Source organism: Magallana gigas, chromosome 8, assembly GCF_963853765.1.
Source record: "Magallana gigas chromosome 8, xbMagGiga1.1, whole genome shotgun sequence".
Classification (NCBI taxonomy): Eukaryota; Metazoa; Mollusca; class Bivalvia; order Ostreida; family Ostreidae; genus Magallana; species Magallana gigas.
In genome coordinates, this window is record NC_088860.1 from 39,839,088 (window position 1) to 39,863,199 (window position 24,112).

Sequence of the window (24,112 nt, forward strand, 5' to 3'; positions counted from 1 at the left end):
TAGAGATTAACCATTTCTTAGACATAATGACATGTAAAAAACAATTAAAACTAACTCAATATCTTTATGAATACCAGTGTCAACAAAAGAAAGATACATTTGATTGAAATTTGCACCAATACAACACATATTTTGAAAAATGTCAATATTCGAGCTTTGTTTACAAAACAAAGAATTATGAACTCTGTATCTTGCTTATAACTTGATATTTGACTTTCAAATTTTGACATAGCATTAAAATCTTTTATGTTTATCAGTATAAACATTGAAAATGGAAAAATAAAATTTAAAAATTTTGAGTCAAATCGTGTCCAAGTCCCTTTAAGAAACAAATTCTCGTTAAAAGCTGTCACTATTCTCAGTTATATTCCAAGACAAAGGACAAGATCCATTTCTGCGGATCTCTACAAATTGAGAGGTATTGAAGCAATTTGTTTGCTACAAGACTTCTGCAGCTAACTTTTTTGAGATTAAGAGGGTTCTTTGATAGCAAACATCAGATTCTGTGTGACGATGTCCACCTGAATCATTATGGATACCATAAACTCCTCAGACAATTAAGAGGAATTTTCCTTTCACATCATCGAGCAAACCAGTGTTAACAGCTGTTATTTTAGGTTAGAAGTCAGGGGCTTCTAACAAAAAAAAGCATATAATTAAGAAATCTGCTTGATGTACTGATAGACTGAAAATTGCATACCACATTGTGAAAAATACTTAGCGTTTTATTGTTTTAGTTAGGCCAACATTGTTGAAATATTATACAGTATTAATAATATAATTGGACAAATGTCTTAAACTGATACATAATAATTCTTTAATTTAACATTCTCTTCCAGCATTCTGTCATCCAAAGTGCTGTATTTGCCTTGTAGGGCATTCTGTATTTGAGTTTTTGGCTTGAAACAGGTAATGTCTTAGTTTATGTTAAACATATAAACGATGGGTTAATTGTGTATTATATATGGATGTATACATTTTACTTAGCCGATTGGATATGCGCTGCATATACCCAAAGCTATATGTTACAATATAATAATAATTTAATACAATAATCTATGGCTTGTCTGCTAAGTCAAGTCAGTTCTGGTACCTCCAAGCATATTTCTATTAGCTCAAAGCATATTTTACTAGCTTAAAGTATGATTTAACTCAAGCATTTCGCTTTGAGCATACATATAGTTTAAAGCATGCTTACCAACTCTATTGATAATAATCTAAGGCTGGGGACATCTCTAGCTTCAAGCATAAAATTATTAGCTCAAAGCATATCCTCAACCTATATATATGCCATACATATAATGTATTCTAAATTTTATTTTCTTCCATTATTCAGCATGGCTTCCTGACCTAAATGAAAAAGGAAGTCAACCGACTCTCAAGTTGCAGAGATGCCACCATCAAAAGTACAACGCCATCCTCAACACAAGATGTCGAAAGTATGATTAGATCTTGTATGGCAGCTATCATCCCTACAATTGAGCAAACCTGTAGCGAAATCATTATCTGACACATCGCTTACCTGGAGAACAGCATCTTGTATCATTCTATTTTAGCTTTTTACAATAATTGTCTTCTTCTAAGATTTTGCAATACAAATCAAAGTACTGAAGTACTGACGGGAGTTGATTTTATCGATTATTATTTATTCTAGAATCAACTATCATAATGCTATTTTGCATGGCAAGTGGTTTCTTATATGTATTTGATTTACGCACATTTTTTATAATATGAATACTCGGACTCTTCCGAAAAGAATTTCGAGAAAACCCCAATCATCTCGTGTTATATTTAAAGATACTATTAATTCCATCAACGTATGTATCAGTAATCGAAATATTTCTGAAAAATTGTATGGATCCAAGCACTATTGAACTCTAGCTTCGTTCAACCAGACGCTTGGTTGTCTCCGTTAATCTCCGACAAGCAAGAGAAATTCTCTGCTTGTCGAAGATTTACGGAAACCACCGATAGTCTGGTTGAACGATACTATAGTAAATTCTAGCGTTGGAATACATACCACTACAAAAAAATGTCTAAATTGTTTTCTACCATTAAAAATCTGACTATTTTCAAGGTATCAATAAATAAGTTTCCTTGAAAAACAATGCTTCAGAATTCATTACAGCGAATTTATCAATTATTTCCGAGAACTTAGTCTTGTCAGCGGTGAGGATTTGTGCTTAGGTCCAAACACTGTTTCACTTTCGATTTGCCAGAGTAACTGCATAGGAGAGTTGATTAAAATCAACTCCCAAAAAGGGACATAGTCATGATTTTGGAGAATTTTATTCTTCTGTCGAAATATTTTGTTTCACAAATTGTAGCACTGTAATTCTTTGAAGATAATTTTAACACATTTCCTTTTATGTTTCTAAGTTTAACTTTAAACTCCCCTTTTGGCTTAAGTGTTTGCCTGGGGGTCACAATTTTAACAATTAGATTTTACATTATCTTAGAATGTCAGCATAGTAATTTTACAAATTGTACCATTTTAATTCTTTTAAGAACAATTGTTAACATTTTCCCTATATATTTGTTTAACAAGCATTGAATACCTCCTTGGGTCCCTGTATTAGTCTTGGAATTACGATTTCAGCAATTGAAAATCTACAGTATCATTTGATGCTTGAATAGAAATAGAATAGAAAATTATAATCAAATTGTAGGACTGAAGTTTTTTAAAAGAAAAATTTTAAACATTTTTCCAATATTTTTTTATGTTCAACTTTGAACCCCGACTTGGATCACAGTATTAATCTTGGGTTCTGGTTTTCAACAATTGAAAATCTATGCTATATTGGTATGCTTGCATAATATCACAACTTGTAGCATTGTAGTTCTCGGAAAGAATATTAGTTAAATATTTCCCTATTTATTTCTATGTTAAACTTTAAACCCCTTTGTGTCTAAGTAGAACTTCAGGGGTCACACACCTTTTTGAAAAAAAAAATTAACAATATTATCTGACCATTAGGAAAAGGGTTTCATTCCTTTTTTAATAATATAAAATTCCCCTTCCACTGTTCAAAGGGCGCTTTGAATCAAGCTTGGTTAAATTTGACCCAGGGGTTCTAGAGAAGAGTTTAAGTCAAAAATGTTAAAAGTTTACAGACAAATGGACGACGGAATACAGATGATCATTTAAAGCTAATTCGTACCCTAGAAACAAGATGTAACGGTGAAAGGTTGTGCGTTCGGTAACATCAAAGGGATATATCTAAGGAGATTAGAGTGGACTCTCCCAGAATGCTGTTTACCCCTTTAACAATAAGAACTCTGACAAGTAATAAGGTGCAGTGTACCTGGCTCTAGGACACGTACACATACACCTCGTCCTATATTAATTATTTTGTAAACGAATCATTGATACTCGGGTAGAGTTAAGGAAAATTGTTGATATATATATAACCCTATTCCCTTGAAAAGAACCCAGTAGATAACACGTTACATTTTGGTGGCAGCCGGTCAAGTGATAGGGTAAATTTGATCATTTGATTTTTGATAAATTAATCATTGTGTTTGATATTTTTGTGTGTTTGTGGTTAACGTATATGTGTGACTTGATGTAGCTGGTGACTGAGTGCAGTTGGTAACCGAGCATAGTTGTGTAACCGTGTATTGGTACCGAGCGAAGTAAAGTTACCAGGTCGCATTGAAAATCACGGCGTTCTGTGCACTAGAATACTTTGTGCAGAATAGAGGGTACTGTGTTCTGTGCACTGGGTTATTGCGTACAGAATTAAAGGTACTAAGTTCTAAAAGTATTTTAGAGAGCATATATTAAAAAATTACTTAGTTTTCTTTTTTAACCAAAATACTTCAAAGATCATGGATTCAAGGCAAGTTTTTACAAAAGAGGATGCAGATTTCTTGGAGAGCCAGTACAGGGAATGGATGACGGTGGTTCGCAGTCAGAGCCTTCGTTGTTTCTACAGCAGCACTACTTTGAATATCGGTTGCTAAAAAAGTGGTTAACTAATTTATATAATTTGATCACTTCAGCTTATAGCTAAAAATGTAGCACCCTACCACGGATTTTTCTCTGTCACACCTATTAAATATCATACATAGCATAAATAATCGGAAATTATTATACCTTTAAATATTTTTATGTAATATTACATGAAATAATGCTATTCTATCTAACAGTGAAATAGTTTCCATGCTGTCTGCCCATGGTGAGAATCTTCGAACCTATTCACCAGCGGCGGCATTAGATTTCTCTCGTTTTAAACGCAGAGTCGCTACATTAAAGTCCGATAACTGACAAACAAGTTGATAAAACAGGACTATCAACAGTCTCGTTTGAAGTTATCTTTTCGCAGGTTCTATGGTCGATACAACGACCCGTTAGCATATTAAATACAATCTTCAACTGGATCGCATGCTGATTGACGTATTTCATACTAATTGTTAGACCATAATTTATCACCTACGGCCATTTCGTTTTTTGCCGACTTTGACAAAGAGAACACGGCGGGTGTGACCGGTCATTAGAGGATGCTCACTCCTCCTGGACACCTGATCCTACCTCTGTCTTTTTAGAACTCCGTCTATCTATGCTTTGAATTTGTATTTTGTTTTATGGATTTTTGAGATGGTCGACAGTTTGTTATTTTAATTTTTCATCATACAAAAGCAATTTTATTGTCCCCATCTACTGCAACTGTTTCCTCTTGGCTTCATCTAATGAAATCCTTATATTGGTTATTTTTTGCGGTTGTTTATTTTCTGCGGTATTTTTAGGGTATGAAAAATCTGCAGATATCAAAATTCCAATATATTCTTAATTTATAAATTTTATATGCAGTGTCGTATCTTCAGTGTACCTCTTATTATTAAATGTATAACATTTCTCCATTTATATACAGCTCAATTGACCATAAAAAATGAAATGCCTGTAGTTTATTACACAAAAACAAATCAAAACCTTTAAAAGCGTACATACATGTGATAAAAAATCGGACCAAGCAGTTACAAGGTACTTTACTACATCAAGACTCACTAAATATAATTACACTACATAACATGAAGGCAATTTTAATGTTTTTTTTTCAAAAATGCCTTGCCAGCTTTTGTTCATATTTACTGAACATTTTAGTTTTTAAAAACGTATCGGTGGGAAGATGGGGGTATGGAGGCCATGAATTCTTCTACTTATGGTCACCCCAACCCCCCCCCCCCCCCCTTTCAATATAGATATTACACAATAAATTCGGTGCAGATAAATCTATTAGTTTAAGAGAAGAAGCTGAACATGTTTCAAAATTCACATACAGTGAATAACTTACGATGAGAGACTAGTTACTTGTTGTCAAAGTGCCCCAAAAACTTTGTTGGTTCTTATTGAAATAATTCAGCTGTTTTAATATCAAAAGTGTTAGCTTTTCTGACTAAATGGTTTTTTAAAAACTGATTTTAGAGTATTTCCAATAATTCTTAACTTTCTTCCATTAAAAGAAAGGGTGGGCCTTCATTAATAATAATAATGGTAATCTATTAATTCTTAATTTAAAAAGTGCAAAGTTTAAAATAATTTGAGAACTGTGAAACAAAAGAAATTATTCTCATACATAGTGTTACCATCAGATTGTATGTCATCATGGCAGTTTTTATTTTAGCTATTCATGTGTTTCTTATCTGTCAAAGAAAGCAATGCTACAATGTGCATACAATTGATTAGAATCGGACCGGCAGAGGGGGAGATAAAAGATACATCCTCAATCTCCACCCAAGTAAAAACATCAAAGGCAATAAGAGGACCAAGTGCCTATGGGCTATTCGCTCGTTCCCAACAAAGATGTGAACAAGTTAGAACATGTGAATTAGAATATATTCCCTACCATCGCTTTGTTCATATGTTGAAATTAATCATTAATTTTTTTTCTCATTTTCATTTTTTTTTTTTACGTTAAAGTGTTTTTGTATGATTTTGTGCTGATATACATCATAAATGGTATCTAAGCATAAAATATTAATACAAATCTGTTTATCTCCTTATCCCTAACATGATTATTTTAGCAAAACATTAAAATAGCTTCATATTTAAAACTTAAAAACACTTTCAATTCTTCATCAGAAGCTCAGTTATAGAGGAGTACCTTAAGTCTCTGTCCAAAGCATGGAAAGCCCTACCCCCGGGATAAGGCGACCTATGCTGGGGAAGCAGCATCCAAAAGATCATCATCAACAAGTGGTCTCACCAATGATCAGTACATCCTGAAGCAGCTAAAATCAATCAATGACTCTGTAAGTTCACATATAGTAGTTGGAACTATATTGACCGTGGATATCGGCTTGGGTATCTCAGTGGTAGAGCCTCCTGATTGGAGTCGCAGGGGTTCTGCATTCGATTTCCCAGTCAAGCAATATGTTTATAATATATATACATGCCAATCTTTCCTTTCTTGTTACGCACATAAACAGCAAGGAAACCAATTAAATTTATGTGAAAGAAATTAAATTCATTCCACTATTTGAATGTAGCCTAATATCTTTCCTTCCTACACAAATTTAAATTTCATATCTCACATTTATTCAATATTATAAGTTATAAAGTGCTCTTTTCATTGGCAAAACCCACCAGATCAAGTGACGAAAGCACAATTTGTTAAAAGAAGCTCTTCTGATACATAAACGCATCGCAGCCAGTGGAGGAAAAATGTAGTCTTTGGGTCTACTAAAGCTGCCAAAATACTTCACCAATTATTAACTGCAAGAAAGTTGTTTGCAGGCAGTGTGCACAGCAAATCAGGTAATATGTAAAACTTTATTTTTAAACACCTTTTGATCTTTAGGTGGGTAAACTTTGAGGGAAACACTTTATTGAATAATTCGTTTTTGACGTCGATTTACTTTGAAGCTGAAAAACAAGAAAAGAAATGCGCAGACCTAAAAGAAGTATGCAAGATTATGACAAATGCCAGGGGTATGCATAGTTAATATACATAAAAATGTTAAGACTACCATTTCACTAGTGCACAAAAATTTGAACAATTTTATTATAATTTATGCTGACTAATCCAGCTAGGTTTCAATTTCAGGTGTAAGGGATGAAAAAAATAATGGACTTCGGCTTCCTAAACCTAAAATTAGCCAGGTGTTGTACCCACTAAGATGTTAACATTGAGTGTTAGGCCGATCTGACCTCCCTTTCCTCCCCATAATATGTTCGCCTCCCCATTTGGTCCCATTTAATTCTATTGATGATATACTTATTCCTAAGAGATCAACTGAATCCAATCAAAAAATAAATGGGAACATTATTTTCATAACATTTCTGCACAAATAACTTTTAAACTTTATTAATAAACATATATAATTTCAAGTATACAAATTACATTTGCGGACAATACTAAGGCAATTAAAGATTTTTAAAAGAATGAAACTATAAGCATTAAGTCATTATTTTTACAAAGAGATAATCTTATAACTGCAACGATATGTCTGAGCAAATGAGGATATATTTTAACGCTCGTTACTAGATTTGTACGCACACACTGTTGCAGTCATGAGACTTTATCGTTCTAAAAATACCTATTACTAACTTGCATGAATTCAAGGAATGTTGACTATTTAATTTTAGTTTCTGCTGTAGGCAAGGGACATTTCCCTCCAAACAAAAGGCTGACTAATGGTCTCCCATGCAGTCATGAGCAAAGAGGACATGGCCTACATAATAAAACAAAAGAAACTATTAAGTTTGAAGAAAAGTAAAATGATCTTTAAAATTAAGGTATAAAAACACCAGTATAATATTCACATTAAAATGATAACGGATTAAAGGAGCATTCACATTTTATTTTGGGTTTTGTGTACATTGTTGGTTGCAAAAAAAGGTTTTAGATAAAAAATGTTAGCATTGAAACACACTGATAGATGTGTGGTATTCTTTTTTCATTTACATGTATAGTTCCCAGTCTAGTGAATCTGTAACTAATGACATGGCCCAAAACTAAAGTGAGCCAACAAACATGCATGGTATGTTGTGCCTTTCAAATTACTCTCTTTCTCTGCCTCACCTAGTGGACTAGTTGCAGTATAAGATTAACCAGCACAACGTACTTTATTTTTTCATTAATCTCTTATTAATATTAATGTATAAAAATAGCTATAACAATTTACTTTACATGTTATTTTTCTTAATTGTAAGAGCTTACAGTGCAATTGTGTTACTGTAATCATCTGTTTTGTAATGATTACATGTTTTATTACTTACAGATGCCTCAACTTGTAGCAGTTTCAGATCAACCTGCACAAAGTAATATTTTTTTCTCATGAATGTCTCAATAATATTAATTAATGTATATAACTAGCTAATAATATTTAACATTACATTTTTTATAGTATTCACTAAATTATTCCTTAAATAATTTATAATTCTAGCTATTATCGATGAAATGCTTTCCTCAGTTATTCTTGAAGATTTAAACCAAAACTCAACCGTGTTGGGTAAGTTTAAGACACTTTTAATTATAGATCTGTCACATACTGGATAATTTGTTGTTGATTAAGATTTTCTTCATTATTCATACTTGCATGTTGAATGCTAAAATATACTCTGAAACTATAACTCAAAATATACATATACATGTAAATCATTTATTAATTAATTTAATTTTCATAATATAATTGCAGAGGAAGTGGAGGAGCTCACTGACGAGTTTCTTACCACAGCTTCACCTGTTAGGAATCTTGGGCCAAAAGGTAAGATCATAGCAATTAGGACTTCAAATACAGTGAGGACAATGACTGATGAATGGTATGCAGGAAACGTAGGGAAAATAATGGAGTCCCAGCTAGTTTAATCCATTAAAATTAATGAAAAACATAATGTATTGTCATTTCAGTGTAATAATTTGTTTCTCACCTCCATCAGAACAAGAGATGTTTGTGAAATACGTATGCCCCCTCCCTTGGAAACACCCACAAAGAAAGTAAACGTAAACTGCAAATATTTGGAATTTTTCTAAGTCCAAGGGGCATAACTCTGTCGGAAATTGCCCTACCATACCTAAAATTAAACTTGACCTAGATATTATTTAGAAAAACCTGCATGCCAAATTTCATATTAATATGTGCACCCTCTGCAAAGAAAATGAGCGGAAACTGCAAATAAGTCGAATTGTTTTAAGTCCAAGGGCTAAACTCTGTCGGAAATTGCTCGATCGTACCCAATATCCAATTTGACCTAGATATTATCATGATAAACCTGTATACCAAATCTCATTTCAATATGTTTATCATATGCGAAGAAAATGAGCGGAAACTGCAAATAACTCGAATTTTTCTAAGTCCAAGGGCCATTATTCTGTTGAAAATTGCTCGATCGAACCCAATATTAAACTTGCCTTAGAAATTATCAAGATAAACCTGTAAACAAAATTTCATTTCAATATATTTATCCTATGCGAAGAAAATGAGCGGAAACTGCAAATAACTCGAATTTTTCTTAGTCCAAACGCTCTAACTCTGTCGAAAATAGCTGAAACGATTATCACTAATTACACAAATTCATAATTAAGCCTTCTGTTACAGATACGTGATCAATACATTAGGTTAATTACAATACAACATATAAATAATTGATTCCATTATAACCATGGAAATTCTCTGGTGTTTATTCATTTTCATTGATTTTATTTCATGCTTTAACCTAAATTCTGTTTTTTTGTGTATTATTTCAGTAAAAAGACCATCAAAGAGAGAGCAGAAAGAAAACAATACTGGTAATTCAACAATATTTCAAGCTTCATTTTTCATTAACAATCATTAAAGTAGCTAATGGGTTATATTGATATAGCTGCACTGATTATATTTTATTCATTTATAAGTAATTAAAAAAAAATAGAAAAAATTAATATATATTTTTTAAAAAAATGTAACATGTCGATAGTGGCGTTCAATTGCATTTCAAAACCATATACTCATAATAAAACCAATGAGATATTCCCAAGACATAAAATATAAGACAAACTAATATTTCAGGTTTTTTTTTATTTATTTTGTAGACTCTTGTGTCACTAAATAGGGGAAAGCTGATTCAGACCAACATTTGACAGATGTTTTGTACTTATCTCGACAAAAAAAAATTAATTACAAATACATTTGTATTGCTATAATCATAAAAAATATATGCATTTACAATATATTGCAGAAAATAGACCAGTGTACATATGTATTTCATCGTAGACATCTTGAAGAAGAGAAGAAGGAACATGAAGAAAAGTATCCGGTGAAGTGGGTCGGTTACAACAATCCCAAATACTACATGGGAACCAGACAAATGTTCTGAAGTCCTTTACAGGAAAATCATTGTTGTATATGACATATTAATTCAAATTCAGTGTACTGTGTAGTATAAGTTTAATTTTTAATACAGTAGGCAAACATATATATATTTACACCCACCGAAAATGATTACCTCTATCGACGTTTCTATCGATTTTTCGAAACCTACAGCGACCTAAGAAAATCACGGGCTATACGTCAAATTTCCATTGGAGACGTTTTGGCTCTTTCTTTCAGCTAATGTACTGATTAACATAATTTTTATTTTTTACGATCAATTTATTACAATTTATTTAATAAATCAAAGGCAGATTATAATTTAAACATAAAAATGCTTTTTTGATGATTCGGTTGGGTTATGAAGGTAGCGATCATTTGAGGAAGAATTTGCATAACCAACTAACGCGGGTTATGTAAGCGGGGTAATGTATTTTTCTGCGATGTCAAAACTTTCATATCCCGCATGAATCACCAAAAGAAAGCATTTTATCGTTTAAACATTCACATTTGCATATATATTTCCTTACATAAATCTCAAATATAGCAAAACATTCAATTCAGTGTGAACTTTTTCATGATGGCACAACGATGACTGCATGCGCTCATCGTTCGACGTATAAAAATACGGTCATATCAATAGTTATGAACAATTTGCCTTTCTCAAACGTTAATATAAAAAATAAAAAGCAATGTAAAACCATTTTAACAAGAGCTTTGAAGTTTGTTTGGCTTTTAAGCTAAGACAAGGCAATCGGTGCATATTTCTCTTGAAACCGTGCCATTTTTAACTTGGTTTGACGCAGATATAGAAACAAGAAGTTACGGTCTACTGAAAGTCAAAGGTTAAAATGGTTTTAAAAAGTTCACAGGAATATGAACTTGATTGGAATGAGATCAGATCTTTGTACACATTGATAATCTGTAATTTAAAAAAGAAATATTGTGTGATATAGTTATTTTTGGCTTAGATAAAATACTTATATATATAAGTTACAATATTTTTTAAAGCTATGGATTACGTAAATTTAAGGATCTGTTGCAAGTTCCAACTTTATTCTTTGACTCTAGTCTATGAATTTAGCTCATTAAGAATTACAGTCAAAACTGCCGTAGCGGCCACCCCTATTAAGCAGTCACCTTTCGTATGCGGTCATTTTATTTCCTCCCGATGAAAAATCGCCCTCTAAAGAGCGTTCACCTGTCTAACGCGGTCAGCGGTCATCGTATTTTGATCCGAAACTGTACAGTCGACTTGCATTAGGCGGCCATTTTGGTCGGTCACATGATTTACACCCGGGGATTTTAAACATGGCTTCAGAATGTTGGGTAAATGTAAACAATAATAATACGCTTGAGGCGAGAGTAACCAAATTAATCGATGTATTTATAATACATAATTGGCAGATCAGATACGAATGCGAATCAAGTGAGTTGTTTAAATATGTATTAACAATGTTTGTTTTATATACTGAAATTCCTTATATTACGCGAGTACTTAATTCCGCGATCCCGCTGTTTTGTATCAAATGGCGAGAATATAAAATCGCGAACGCGGAACATTTATCCTTATTTCTTATAGTTATCAACTCTCAGAAAATAATTGCGAGGTTTTAAAATCCGCGAGGGATGCTTCTCGCGATTTTACGCAGATATAAATTCCTCGCGTTTAATTAGGAATTTACAGTACATGAATGGAAAAGGTGTCAAAAATGTCCGCGGCGAGGCAAGAGAAAATTGCTTGATTTTAATTTCAGATACGGTCGGTTAAAAACTTGATTGTTGATTTGTATTAAAGTGGTTGTTTTCTATATATTCGGTACTCATGAAAATAGTTAGTGTTATAAGTGTGAAAATGTCAGCGACAAGGTTTTACCACGTGATGACTTTTTTCATTAATTTTAAAAAATATAAAAATTACATGCACAATGCATTGCTATGTATTTGTATTTATTTGTAAATATAATAGATACTATAAAAAACAACATTTAATTAATTACTGTATCTATCATTTTGATACATTATTGTTTCATTGGGATAATTGTTTTAATAAAGGATTTGATGTTGGCAAATTCACAAGTCTCTATTCAAAGGTCACCTCTGTTAAGAGGTCACTTTGGGTGCCTCCCGCAGGTGACTGCTTAATACAAGTTGGACTGTAATTGAAGAAAGTAAAACAGATTTACAACTGGCAACCTATTTTTTTTTTTTGGTATAAGTCAGAATTTTTTGCCATTTTTAAATCAACGGCATGTCTATTTGTGTAGCCTTTCTCATGTTTGGTCTGCCGTGTTAATAAGCCAACACAAAAACTTTTGAGGCGAAGTGACCTTCCGACAGAAGTTCATAGTACCAGTTCATCAGCTCAAAATGAAATGCTATGGTAGGAGATGTTGGAGTAAATGGCCAGAGTTGATGGCAAATCAAAGTAATAACATCTGCCTTACATTGACTGAAGATGAAAACTCGTCTGTGGTGTCGTCCTCAAAAGACAAAATAATATTGACCATTTCATCAAAACAGAATATATATATATATATATATATATATATATATATATATATATACAGAGTTTCAACATTAGGGACACCGGCTGTGAATTTATATACATGTTAAGGGGACCTGTAGAATAAGGGGACACCAAACCGGGTTCCCTAATATTCATGCTTAATTTGTATGCCAAAGCAACCTTGATTAATAGTAAATTGTTAATTGCCTAATAATTAAAGACATATCCTTACTGCATCCTGTTAACAATTTTTGTTCTGTTGCATTTTAAAGATTTAAAAGGTGCCACAATCATTGACCACATATATGTCAAAATACATAAAAATACGCAACAAGGGTACCGCGGAAATTCGACGATTTCTCCCAATTTTGCCATGTATGTAGTTAAAATTTTTAAATCATAAGTCACAATGGTCATTTTGGAAGGTTTTTGGATGGTTTATTTCGTAATATGGAAACACATAAAAATTCGAATTTTTACCTCACCGTGAAGAATTCAATTTTGTCTACGCGCATTTATCATCCGGGTACTTCGAACATAATCCGGGGATTTCCAAAGAAAAATGGCATCTTGCATTTTCAATGTCACCGGTCACAAGGTGAGTAAATGTTGCTTTATTCTTTAAATTTGTTTATTCGTAGGGAAAACTACCTCAAACAACAATAAAGTTAATAGCCGACGATATTTTAATGTACAATGCACATCGCATCCAACGCCGCTAATGTACAATTTGAATACCGTGGCACACAACCTTCTTACAAATTTCATACGGTGGTTCTGTCTGTATCATAATTATTTCAACTTTCCGATGAGTGTTTTTTTTTTTTATAAAATTTAATTTGCAATATAGAATATCTAACGTTGTATGACTCGCGGTGTGTGTGCGTGTGTGTGTTGGGGGGGGGGGGGGGGGGTCCGGAGTTCACAAGTTTACCAAGGGCTGCTGGGCTCAATGTGTCGTCGATAGATTTAATATTAATGAATTAAATCAAATTACTGATTCAAATAATTATTGTCGATCGATTAAGGTCTCGTACTCGCACAGTTTATATTGCTTGCATGCTTGTGTTTGGGTTTTAAAACAGAATTCGAATTCATTGATGTACGAGTTATTGAAATACCGTTAAAGAAATGGTAGACCACCATGAGCCTTTTAGTTTTGGGAACTTTCAACGGATTCTGGTAAGATATTTCAAATTATTTCATAATCTTTCAAACAATAACAAAGAGATAAAATGTTTACGCTGCCACCGTTGATATAAGATTAAATTCACCCACAGGTTATTGATAAATATCACTATGATAACCTTGATGGTCTGTCCCGATATTCATGCCGCACATTTGGACAATTTTTAATAAAAATACAATTACCTGTGAATGAACATCAATTGAAATAGATAGCTGGGGAAATATCCAAGATAACATTATTCAAACATTACCATATTTCACTCGTAAAAAAACACAGGAACGAGAACAGATTTCCTACGGAGATTTATAATGGAACAGACTGGAAAACATCGACATCTTTTCTTCATTCGAAAGTCACTCGGAGTACCTCGTACACTATTTCAACGTCTGTTGCAATACAGAAAGTCTGCATATAAATCAATAAGTCAAATTTTTTATCATATACGACATAAAATCTGATTTCACTTCAGTTCAGCATTGCCAGACCAAAATTTAAAATCATATCTTCTTTGGTACCTGCAGCAATAGACGTCTTCACAATAACTGTGGTACTGCTTTCTTGCAGGGCAAAATGATATACTTTGCCGAAGATTTGGTAGATAGACAATTAAATGACGTAGATAAAACAATTGACATTATGTCATATTTCACCAAACTACATCAATTTGCCCTGCAAAACAGTAGTACCGCAGTTACTGTGAAAAGGTGAATAAAATTTTAGCCAGATCTACTTTTCTCTGCTGTTCTGATTTAGCACTATTCATAGAACGGGAATTTCCAAAATAAACAGTCAACAAAATGAAAAGTTCATACTCCTTAATTTCAAGCAAACATTATTAAACTATATATACATTAAAAATATTAAAAATATAGCATTTAATTATAAACAATACCCATTGATTACTTCAAGAAATAAAAAATTAAGTGTTGTCTAACTTGTCTCACGATTTCGTCTGCTTGAGGCAACGATCAACATTTACGGCAAGCCTGGATGTTCTGGGAATATACATGTATAATCTGTCACGGTAACACAGTGGTTGAAATTTGTAACGCTGAAGTGTTTTAGAATATTGGCCATCATGATTCAGAACACTTGTAGCGTCATTACAGCTTGTGCATCCTCCTATTAATTCAGCATATTCCAAGCGATAGATATACCATTTAAGGACGACGGACCTAATTCACTTCTACAATATTGAATTTCATGAAAATTTTATATAAGTTAGACATGTTAGAGTAACTACAGATTTATCAAAATATAACATAAAAATTGAATTATATTTTTAGTAGGGACCATTTCAAAAATTGTTTGTATTTCTTCTCTTTTCCCAAGAACATAATTATTGGAAAAAGCTTTGTTGTGAGGAAAAAAATAATGTGAAAAATTCTGCCATTGATTTTCTATCCAAATTGAAATATGATACTTGTATGATGATTTTGATTTAATATCATTTATAAAATAAGTCTGACCATGTGATCGACTTCATTTTAATTGTGGTACATGCCAAAGTGTGGTCTGTCGTTATTTTTCTTACAATTTTTCATATAAGATACTGTAACAACTCTATGAAAAAGGCAGTGCACATCATTTTGAGGTGGATTTATGAAACAAAACAACTAATAGAGTGTGCTAAACATTTCTTTCACGATAAAATACTTCAAATCTTTAGTACAGGAAGTTAGGAACGGTTTAACCTATTTTCAGTACGAGTATTGAACAATTTGTAATGTAAATGATTTGTTTCCTGGCTCAAACTATGTTAATTAAACTATACAGGGGTAGACACTAACTTAAAATTCATGGTTGCCTGCAGGGCTACCAAATTGAATTTCTTACTAGCCCTGTCTGTGAATAAGTAGCCCAGCAGCCACAGGCTGCTGGCCGAGTCGTGGAGCGACGAGGGGGGTGTGTCCCCCTCCTGGTGGGGGGAGGTTATGGGGGGCCACCCCCGGAAAATTTTGGAAATAAATACCCGGTATGCAAAATCCTGCATTCTGGCTCTATTTTTTTTTTTTTTTAGCAAAATTGTAACTATCAATAAAAAGTAAAATGATTTTTTCACCTTAACTGAAGAAAAAAAGTTTATTTAGGAGAGTAGGCCTATATTTAACGTCATCTGTCAATTTTTTACTTTAAAAAAAGTACTGGTACTAAGATTTCTATCATGGGAATCCATATATTGTTCCAAAATAAAGAGATTCTAAAGAGTTAGAACCCATAATAATGCCAAATCTTTAAAGAAAATTGACACTCGGTTACTATAGATGCGGTAGAACCATCAGTGTTATTCTTGATCCGCCAGGCAATGCCATATTTTTCCCAGATTAATTGTCTATGGCAATAAATAACTTGAGCAAATAAAAAGCTCACGAAAGAAATTTATGCATGTTAAATTTGTTGAAAAGCGTATTTTAACATGTTAAATTATAGCAAGGTCAGCCACTACTTGCGCCTTATAAAGTGTGTATATATGAATTAAGTTAAATAACCATATATTGCGTCATAAACGATTTTTCATTGAGTTTTATAAATTAGTTATTGTGACGTAATATTGTGAATTCGATGTTCGTAACAATCGCTCATTTTAGATGCGAGATAAATTTGTGCGAAGATAAGGTCTGTTATCCCTAAGTACCACATTGGCTATCAAATTACCACGGCATTTGCAAAAATTATACATACATATTATTTTTGTCGACATTTAAACTATGTTCATTCACCGGAAAACATTCATGATCAATGTAATACACGCAGTGGTGAAGTTTTCTGGTAAATTTTTGCATTGATATGTCGATCAAAGAAAGATTATTAAATTAATTTCTTAAAGGAAGAAAACCAGTGCATCAAAAAATAGGTGTTTTATTAACAATTTTCTACGGTAACCGTTACCCCCAGGTCGCCAAAAAGTTCATTTTCCCCGTTTATCAAATAAAGATGTCCCAACATAAAATTGAACAAATATTAGCTTTATTTAGATTTCTACAACTATCTGTTCTTAGGCTTTTTTTCTAATAAAAAATACTAAATCCACTCACCAAATGTTAATTGAATGTCCAGAATGTCCGTTGAGAAAGAGCAGTGTGAACAGTTTTCAATCTTTTAGTATTACTATTACCAGAGTTGGCGAAATGTGCCGGATTGCCAGTGATCTGTGGTTGTTTTTATGTTTGTCCGGTAAATTTTAGAACTCCGTTGGACATTGTGTCTGGTAAATTTTGAAACATAGTATAGAAAACAAAATTCAATTGAGTAACTCAAAGATTGGTTGTTTGATATTTGGGGGTTTCCTCCATTTATCAATTTACCGGTAATAAGACGTTCGTATCAAGTTCAGAGGAAGTTAAAAGTAAATGACCAACAACCATTTAATGATCGAGTTAACTTTGTTAAAAAAATGGCGGCACCAATGAGATGGAAGAAATGCTTGATGATAGTAACCCTAATTCAACTTCTATTTTTGAAAATGATTTTCTCATATAGGTATGTGTTACCTTTATATAAGCCTTGCTAGGCTCAGTATTTAAGGGTATTCTAACTTATTTTTAAACATCAGCAGTATATATGATCATAAAGCCTCTAGACTTTACCAAGATTCTACATAACATGAGAAGGCATTACAAAATTTTGACAAAACTGCAGCGAAACAAACACTGCAAAACCATTTCAGAACTGTTCATATTGAAGTAAACAGAATTCAAGCCGAGTGGCTTTAAATATAAACAATGAAAATGTTTTCACATATTAAACGTGTATTTTTGTCATTTTATTTACTTGTCTGAATAATTGTCAAGATGTCTGGCAAATTTTGAAAATTTATAGGACACAATGTCTGGTGGATTTCTAGGCCATTTCTCCAACTCTGTATAACTATTAGATGGTGTAAATTAACATGTTAATGTTATTAAATACACTTTTATATGGATTAAGATAATTAATAACTTAACTCGTCTTTAGTTTATTAAACTGAAATTGAATGTTGCAACTACTTTAATAACTTGTGAAAATTGTAACTTCCACGACAGCATAGTGAATGAGTGATTCAAACAAGAATTTATTTTAACAAATTGTCCTAACTGAGTCAAATAAATTAAAACTTCTTAAAGTAGAACATGAAACGTAGCCAGTACTCTTGGTTTGTCAACATGTTGTTTACAGTTCTCATTTCACTAAACGGGTCATTTCGGTTTGAGGGTACCTGCAGATTTTGCAGCATTTCCAGTATATCACGGCAAATAATGACTTTAAAGAAGTCACACATTATCTTCAAATACATATCATATGTGTTGTAACAGTGTAATAAATTGTTTAAATTGTAAAAATGCATATCTAAGATTATCAACATTGCTACTTCCCATGCTGTTCTGAGATTTTCCCCGGGCTTTGTCATTACATAAAGGTGAGGGTCACTTCTCTAAAATTATTGACCAAAGAAATCGTCAGAATTAATGGGGAACACGTCAAAACCTGTAATTCCAGGGTTACATGCGTTGGGACACTTTCCCACGAAATAAAATTTGAGGTGGCACACCTATCATTCCGGCAATGCTAGTAAGATTGATTTGTTAAAACTCCCATGAGAATCATGTACAGTCCCTAATAACTGGAATTTACGGAAATCAATGGAATCCTCAAAATCTTATTTCACCAAATGTAGTCATTCAAATAAAGGCAGGTTACAAACACCTATCCAACTCCGAAGAAATGTCCTTATTTGTTAGCTGTTGTGAGATTCTTAGAGTTCGATAATTCAGAGAGATTTCGGTAATTCGAATTACTGTCATAACAGAGTTATTTCCCTTTATATAAAGTTATTGAGACGTCAGAGTGTATGTTGGTTTTGTGTCCTCTGGCGTTTTAAAAACTCTCCTGAGAATTGCGTATGAGAAGAATATTGTTGTATTTCCTTTAAAAGCATGTTGATGTTTAGTCGCTTCCTGATGCTTTGTCAACAGAGAGAGAGAGAGAGAGAGAGAGAGAAAGGGAGAGGGGGGATTGTTGGTCTTTTCTGCACAATATGCATAATAACACATCCAAAGAGCCCGGCTTTCAGTTCTTCAGTACTTTGATTGTCATGCCGTACATCATGTACATTGTACATGTATTACTGTAGGTGATATTACTATTGTGTTATTCCAATGTATTTTTTGTGTGTTTTGTTTCAGATGTTTTTAGTAAGTGGTTGCTAGTTTGAAAGTGGTTGCTAGTTTAAAAACTAGCTTTCAGAAGATGGCTGCATTGTCCTATGGAAAACGCATGGTGAGAGTTTTATTGATATAGCTTTACAATACAGTTGAGCATTGTTTTTCTCATCCATATGCTTCTGTTCTAAATTGAATTGTTGGATAGACAAAGCATCTAGATATATAAAGTGAGTCTTTTGCAGTCATATTTTTTTAAAGATATATATTGGGAAGGAGTTATGTTTGTGTTTTGTTTTATTTTGGGTAATCACAATTTGCTTTTTTTATTTATTGGATGATTATACATGTACACAATAGTATTTTTAGATAAAATGGTTTTAAAAAACTTTTCTTTATTAATCATAGCTGAAAGCAGGATTGAAGAAGAATGACCCTAGAAAGGTTGGTAACATATTACATTACCTAATGTGTTTGCATACTTTTATAGTTCTTGTATTCGCAACCAAGCAATGTATCAACAACGTTTGTGTTAACATTGGTAACACATACGTTACTTACTAGTTACTTAGTGTTTTTGCATAATAAAGTTTTTGTGTTTGCAACCAGCTACTGAGCTTTATTTCTACAGTCTTGAAGCTGAACACAGCTATTAAATAGGCATCTTCACAACTGAAATGTGTGGCAAACATGTTGTATTCTGTATGTTGTCTTAGATTTTTGCAATGCTCGACAGTCTTCTTAAGATTGTGCAGAATTTTCTACTGCAACTCCTTCTAAACATTGTTAAATACACGAAAGAAACGTCCCATTCCTAAATAGAGAAAATATTGAAAGATTTTTTTATTTATTAAACTAAATTGTGTAAAAAAAAGAAGCAAATATGTCTTCCTGTCTATGTCTATAAATTCCTGTTTAATGGTAATTAAATTGGAAAAGCATATTGTAGCTTAATTAGTGATGTGAAATTACAGATGAATATAATAACGCAATAGAGTAAATATCACTAGACACAATTGTGACTTTGTTGCAATGAATTAAAGAAAGTAGCATCACCAAAAGTGCCAATATTGAATATACAGCCTACTCTGGAAATATTGAAATTCAGGGGACAATTCAAATTATTTCAATATATCCGTAATTCAATATAAGCGAAATCGACTGACATGAAGCCGCAATTTTGTAAAAGTTCAATCCCGGTCTTAAATAAAGAAGAACAAACCCGAACAAATTAATTTGATCATCGTTTATATAATGGATACATGTATTGAACATGGAATAATATTATTTAAAAGTTTAATTGAGAAAGTAAAAGACAACCTTTAACCTCATTATAATTCCCTGATCGCATTCGTTTACATTTTGGGGAATAATCACCGTACTCAAGCGCTTCAATCACTGCTGAACGCTGCTTGTAAATAATTGTGAGCGTACTTAGGTTAATCCCAAAATCCTTAGCTATTTCAGATTTAGGCTTTGTTTTCTTATCAATAACCATAACTAGTTCGTATATAGTGTCCTACGATAATTTTTTTTCATTTCTGTAGGGTTTCCCCAACCACACCATAATCTTGATTCAACAAGGCAAATTCAGAATTTTGTCTGAAATAAGCAATTCTTCTTTTAGCCAGCATCACCATATTTGTCCAAAAATTAATTAATGTTCTTCTACATAATTTTTTCTAGAGAAGGCGATTGTCACCAGAAGAGGATGCTAAATTTTATATTCAGTCTGGTCTGGATAAAGACGGATTTCAAGTTAAATACATTTCTGATTTCAAAGGTAAATTTGAGGTTATACAAAACATATACTTGTATCTAGAGACATTGTTGCTCAGGTGAGCTACAGTACCCGCAACATTATTTTTTACAATCCTTTTCTATCCTATCGTGCGTTAATCCTATCGTATCGTGCTTGTATACTGTTCTATCGTGCGTTAATCCTATCCTATCGTGCGTTAATCCTATCATGTTTATCGTTTACTTTATCAGTTTTTTCATTTATCCTATCGTGTTAATCATATGCTACCTTATCGTGGGAAAATGATTTTATATTCAAGTTAAAAGTCATTCAGTAAGCAGCAAACAATAATTTATCGAATAATAATGCACAACTAGATAAAGCACTCAATCAAATGAACAATATTGAGTAAGATGTAGCCAATTACTTTATTTCAAAGATATTTTTAAAAAAAATAAACGAAATAAAATCATCTCTACAAAACGGATATAAATGAGTAATATGAGCAGTCGAAATTCTAAGGAACAAGGTAACATATTTACCTGTATATTTAATTTATTAAATCGTACACGGAGAGTGTCTTACTGCTTCACACAACTTGTACGTTACGCGATGTACATATTTTATGCAATAATCTTTAAAAAAATAATTATATTAATAATAGATTTTATAATAATTCAGAACAAGATTGAATTTTATTCTAGGCCACTATTTTCCGTGTGAATTTTCATCAGGCTGAGCTGTTCCGCGATCGGCTGATCAGTAACGTAAACAACATTAGTGTATATCTACAATACAGATAATTTTAGACAACCTCAACTTATATTTTCAGTATTTTTTAATTTCAAATGACGCATCTATATTTAGCAATATATTTGGTTTGAAAATAAAATAAAATTTCTGCTTATAACTTCGTGATAATGAGGTTATCCTGAACATCGTTTATCCTTTCCTATTGTGTATCAATCCTATTATATCGTGCGTGTATCCTGCTCTATCGTGTGTTAATCCTATCCTATCGTGCGTGTATCCTATCCTATTGTCTATCTTGTAAAAAATAACGTTGCGGGTAAAGTATGTGACACAAATCGTTGAAAGTATAGAATGGTTTTCTGTTTAGGGATGAGGATGAGCTAGAGACAAAGCATAACAAATTTTCAAATGATATGCATAATTTACATTGATGTAAATACTAGATTAACTTTCTTACTTCATGGTATTTGAGAAGAGCCAAAATGACGCTAAATTGAAAGGAAGAAATTGAAACACTCAAAATATGTTATTCATTATCATCCTAAAGGTTTTGGTGTTTTTGCAAAAGAACAGTTCAAAAAAGGAGAGTTTTTGCTGGAATATTGCGGTGAAAATATTTCACCAGAAGAGTCTGCTGTTCGCTCCAAGAAGCTGGATTGTAACATGATATTTCATTTTTTTCATAAAGGAAAGCAATACTGGTAAGTTACTGTAGATTCATCAATATTCATTGAAAACCAATATTGTAGTTTTCGTTGTTGAACTGATTAAAAAATTACTAAAATCGAGTGTTCTTGTAATGCAATATCTAATAACAAGTTGAATTTAAAGGGTCATTACTCTACCCTTTAAACTGATTTTCACTTAATACATGAAAATCAATATCCATGACTATTTACTTATCACAGTATCTTCATTTTTCATATCAATAAAAGTTGCCAAAAAAAGTTATACATGTATATCAATAATTTACTATGTTAATGATGTATATAAATATATATAAATTATATAGTTATTATGATGCTTTCATTTTGCTCTTTATTTCAGCATTGATGCTGCATCTTGTGTTGACCATATTTGTCAGTATGTGAACGACAACAATGTCAAGGACGCAAACGCCAGGATGAAACTACTGGATATCGATGGGAGGCCGAAACTATGTCTTTTTGCTACAAAAGACATAGGAGTAGGCGACGAATTGTCTTATCCATATGGAGATGACAAAAATCTTTGGTGGAGAAATAAGGCATGTTCTGTTTATGTTGAAACTTAATTTTAAAATGCTTATTTTTTATGGTTTATTAAAAAGAATTTTAATTAAGGTAATGCAATGTCTGTTAATCAATATTTTATTAACTAGGAGTGTGCTAAATGCCTGTTAAATTAAAATTAAACAAGAAAATCTTATTAGCTTAATGAATAGTATCATCTTATTTGATTTAGAGATGTTTTTGCTTGACAGGCACTAAGCTTTTTTGGCTGGTTGTATTTTGTGCAAAATGTGCATTGACTGTAATAATTGTGGAGAAGGGATGTGATGTACAGTTGTATAGTTCAGATAGGGTATACCGTAATTACAGCTAATTATGAAAATTTTGGATGATTAAAGCATTCAAAGTTATATTTATATATACCCCAGTTTCAGTGCAGAAATGGTTTATTATAAAAAAAGAAAAAAAAGAATAAGAATTCTGTAAATATTTGAATCTTTTAGTTTAGAATATTAAGGCAAGAATTAACAAAATGCCAAAGTTCTCAGATGCCAGTTTATATTATTTTTCCCTTATGTTTGCAATGGAAATCTGTGACATTCAATTTTTAATAATGTCAAATCTGATCACGGAGTACGAGCACAAGTGAACGTTAAAAGTTTTTAATATATTTCTTATTGTAAGATTAAATGAAACATTCAAAGTTACATAACCAATTTGATACATACTTTTAAAAAATAATTGTTAAAGCTTAAAAATTCAGTCTTAAAAAGAATTTTCTGGGCAAAGTTTTTAGCAGCAGAAGCACACATTTTTTTATTGCTGCTCCATTTGTTATTCATATTTTGGTCAAGGAGCGGGTATAATGACTTTTTAGTGTGATAAAAAAATATTTAATTACAAATAAACATAAAAATCAATATAAATAAAAGCTTATTTTAGGATATCTTTGGTCCTATCCTATAACTCACCAGGCCATGCAGACAAATTATCATACCATGTCAATAAGCGGTATTCAATTTGTCTACATGGCCAGGTGTGTTATAGGACTTTAAAAGTCTTAATATTTATCAATAAAATTAATGGTTAAGTCTTGCCAATTATCAATTTAAGATTCATCCTTTTCTTTTAGGAAAAAATTATACCTGATTTGTATACCTATGGTAATTGGAAAAATACTATTTTTTATTGTTGTATTATTTGAAGGTTTTACACCAACATTAATCTGCATTTAGTTGATAAAATTATTATCAGTTGCTGTATTTCTATGTTTTGATAACT

At 32.2% G+C, this 24,112-nt stretch overlaps 1 protein-coding gene and 2 long non-coding RNA genes across 3 annotated transcripts; all 3 read left to right on the top strand.

The window, feature by feature from the left end:
- The first annotated feature begins 6,604 nt into the window (after positions 1-6,604).
- LOC136270642 (uncharacterized) lies at positions 6,605-7,248 on the top strand. The gene is made up of 3 exons (XR_010708493.1): positions 6,605-6,757; positions 6,866-6,931; positions 7,047-7,248. It is a non-coding gene; the product is annotated as an uncharacterized lncRNA (long non-coding RNA).
- Positions 7,249-8,234: 986 nt separating this feature from the next.
- Positions 8,235-8,715, top strand: LOC136270875 (uncharacterized). Its single transcript, XR_010708753.1, has 3 exons — positions 8,235-8,263; positions 8,389-8,454; positions 8,641-8,715. It is a non-coding gene; the product is annotated as an uncharacterized lncRNA (long non-coding RNA).
- Positions 8,716-13,751: 5,036 nt separating this feature from the next.
- Positions 13,752-22,893, top strand: LOC117688517 (N-lysine methyltransferase KMT5A-like). Its single transcript, XM_066070055.1, has 6 exons — positions 13,752-13,981; positions 19,151-19,244; positions 19,535-19,570; positions 20,813-20,909; positions 22,168-22,321; positions 22,668-22,893. Exons 2-6 carry the CDS (start codon positions 19,215-19,217, stop codon positions 22,891-22,893), a joined length of 543 nt encoding a protein of 180 aa, XP_065926127.1. The 5' UTR covers positions 13,752-13,981; positions 19,151-19,214.
- The last annotated feature ends 1,219 nt before the right edge of the window (positions 22,894-24,112 follow it).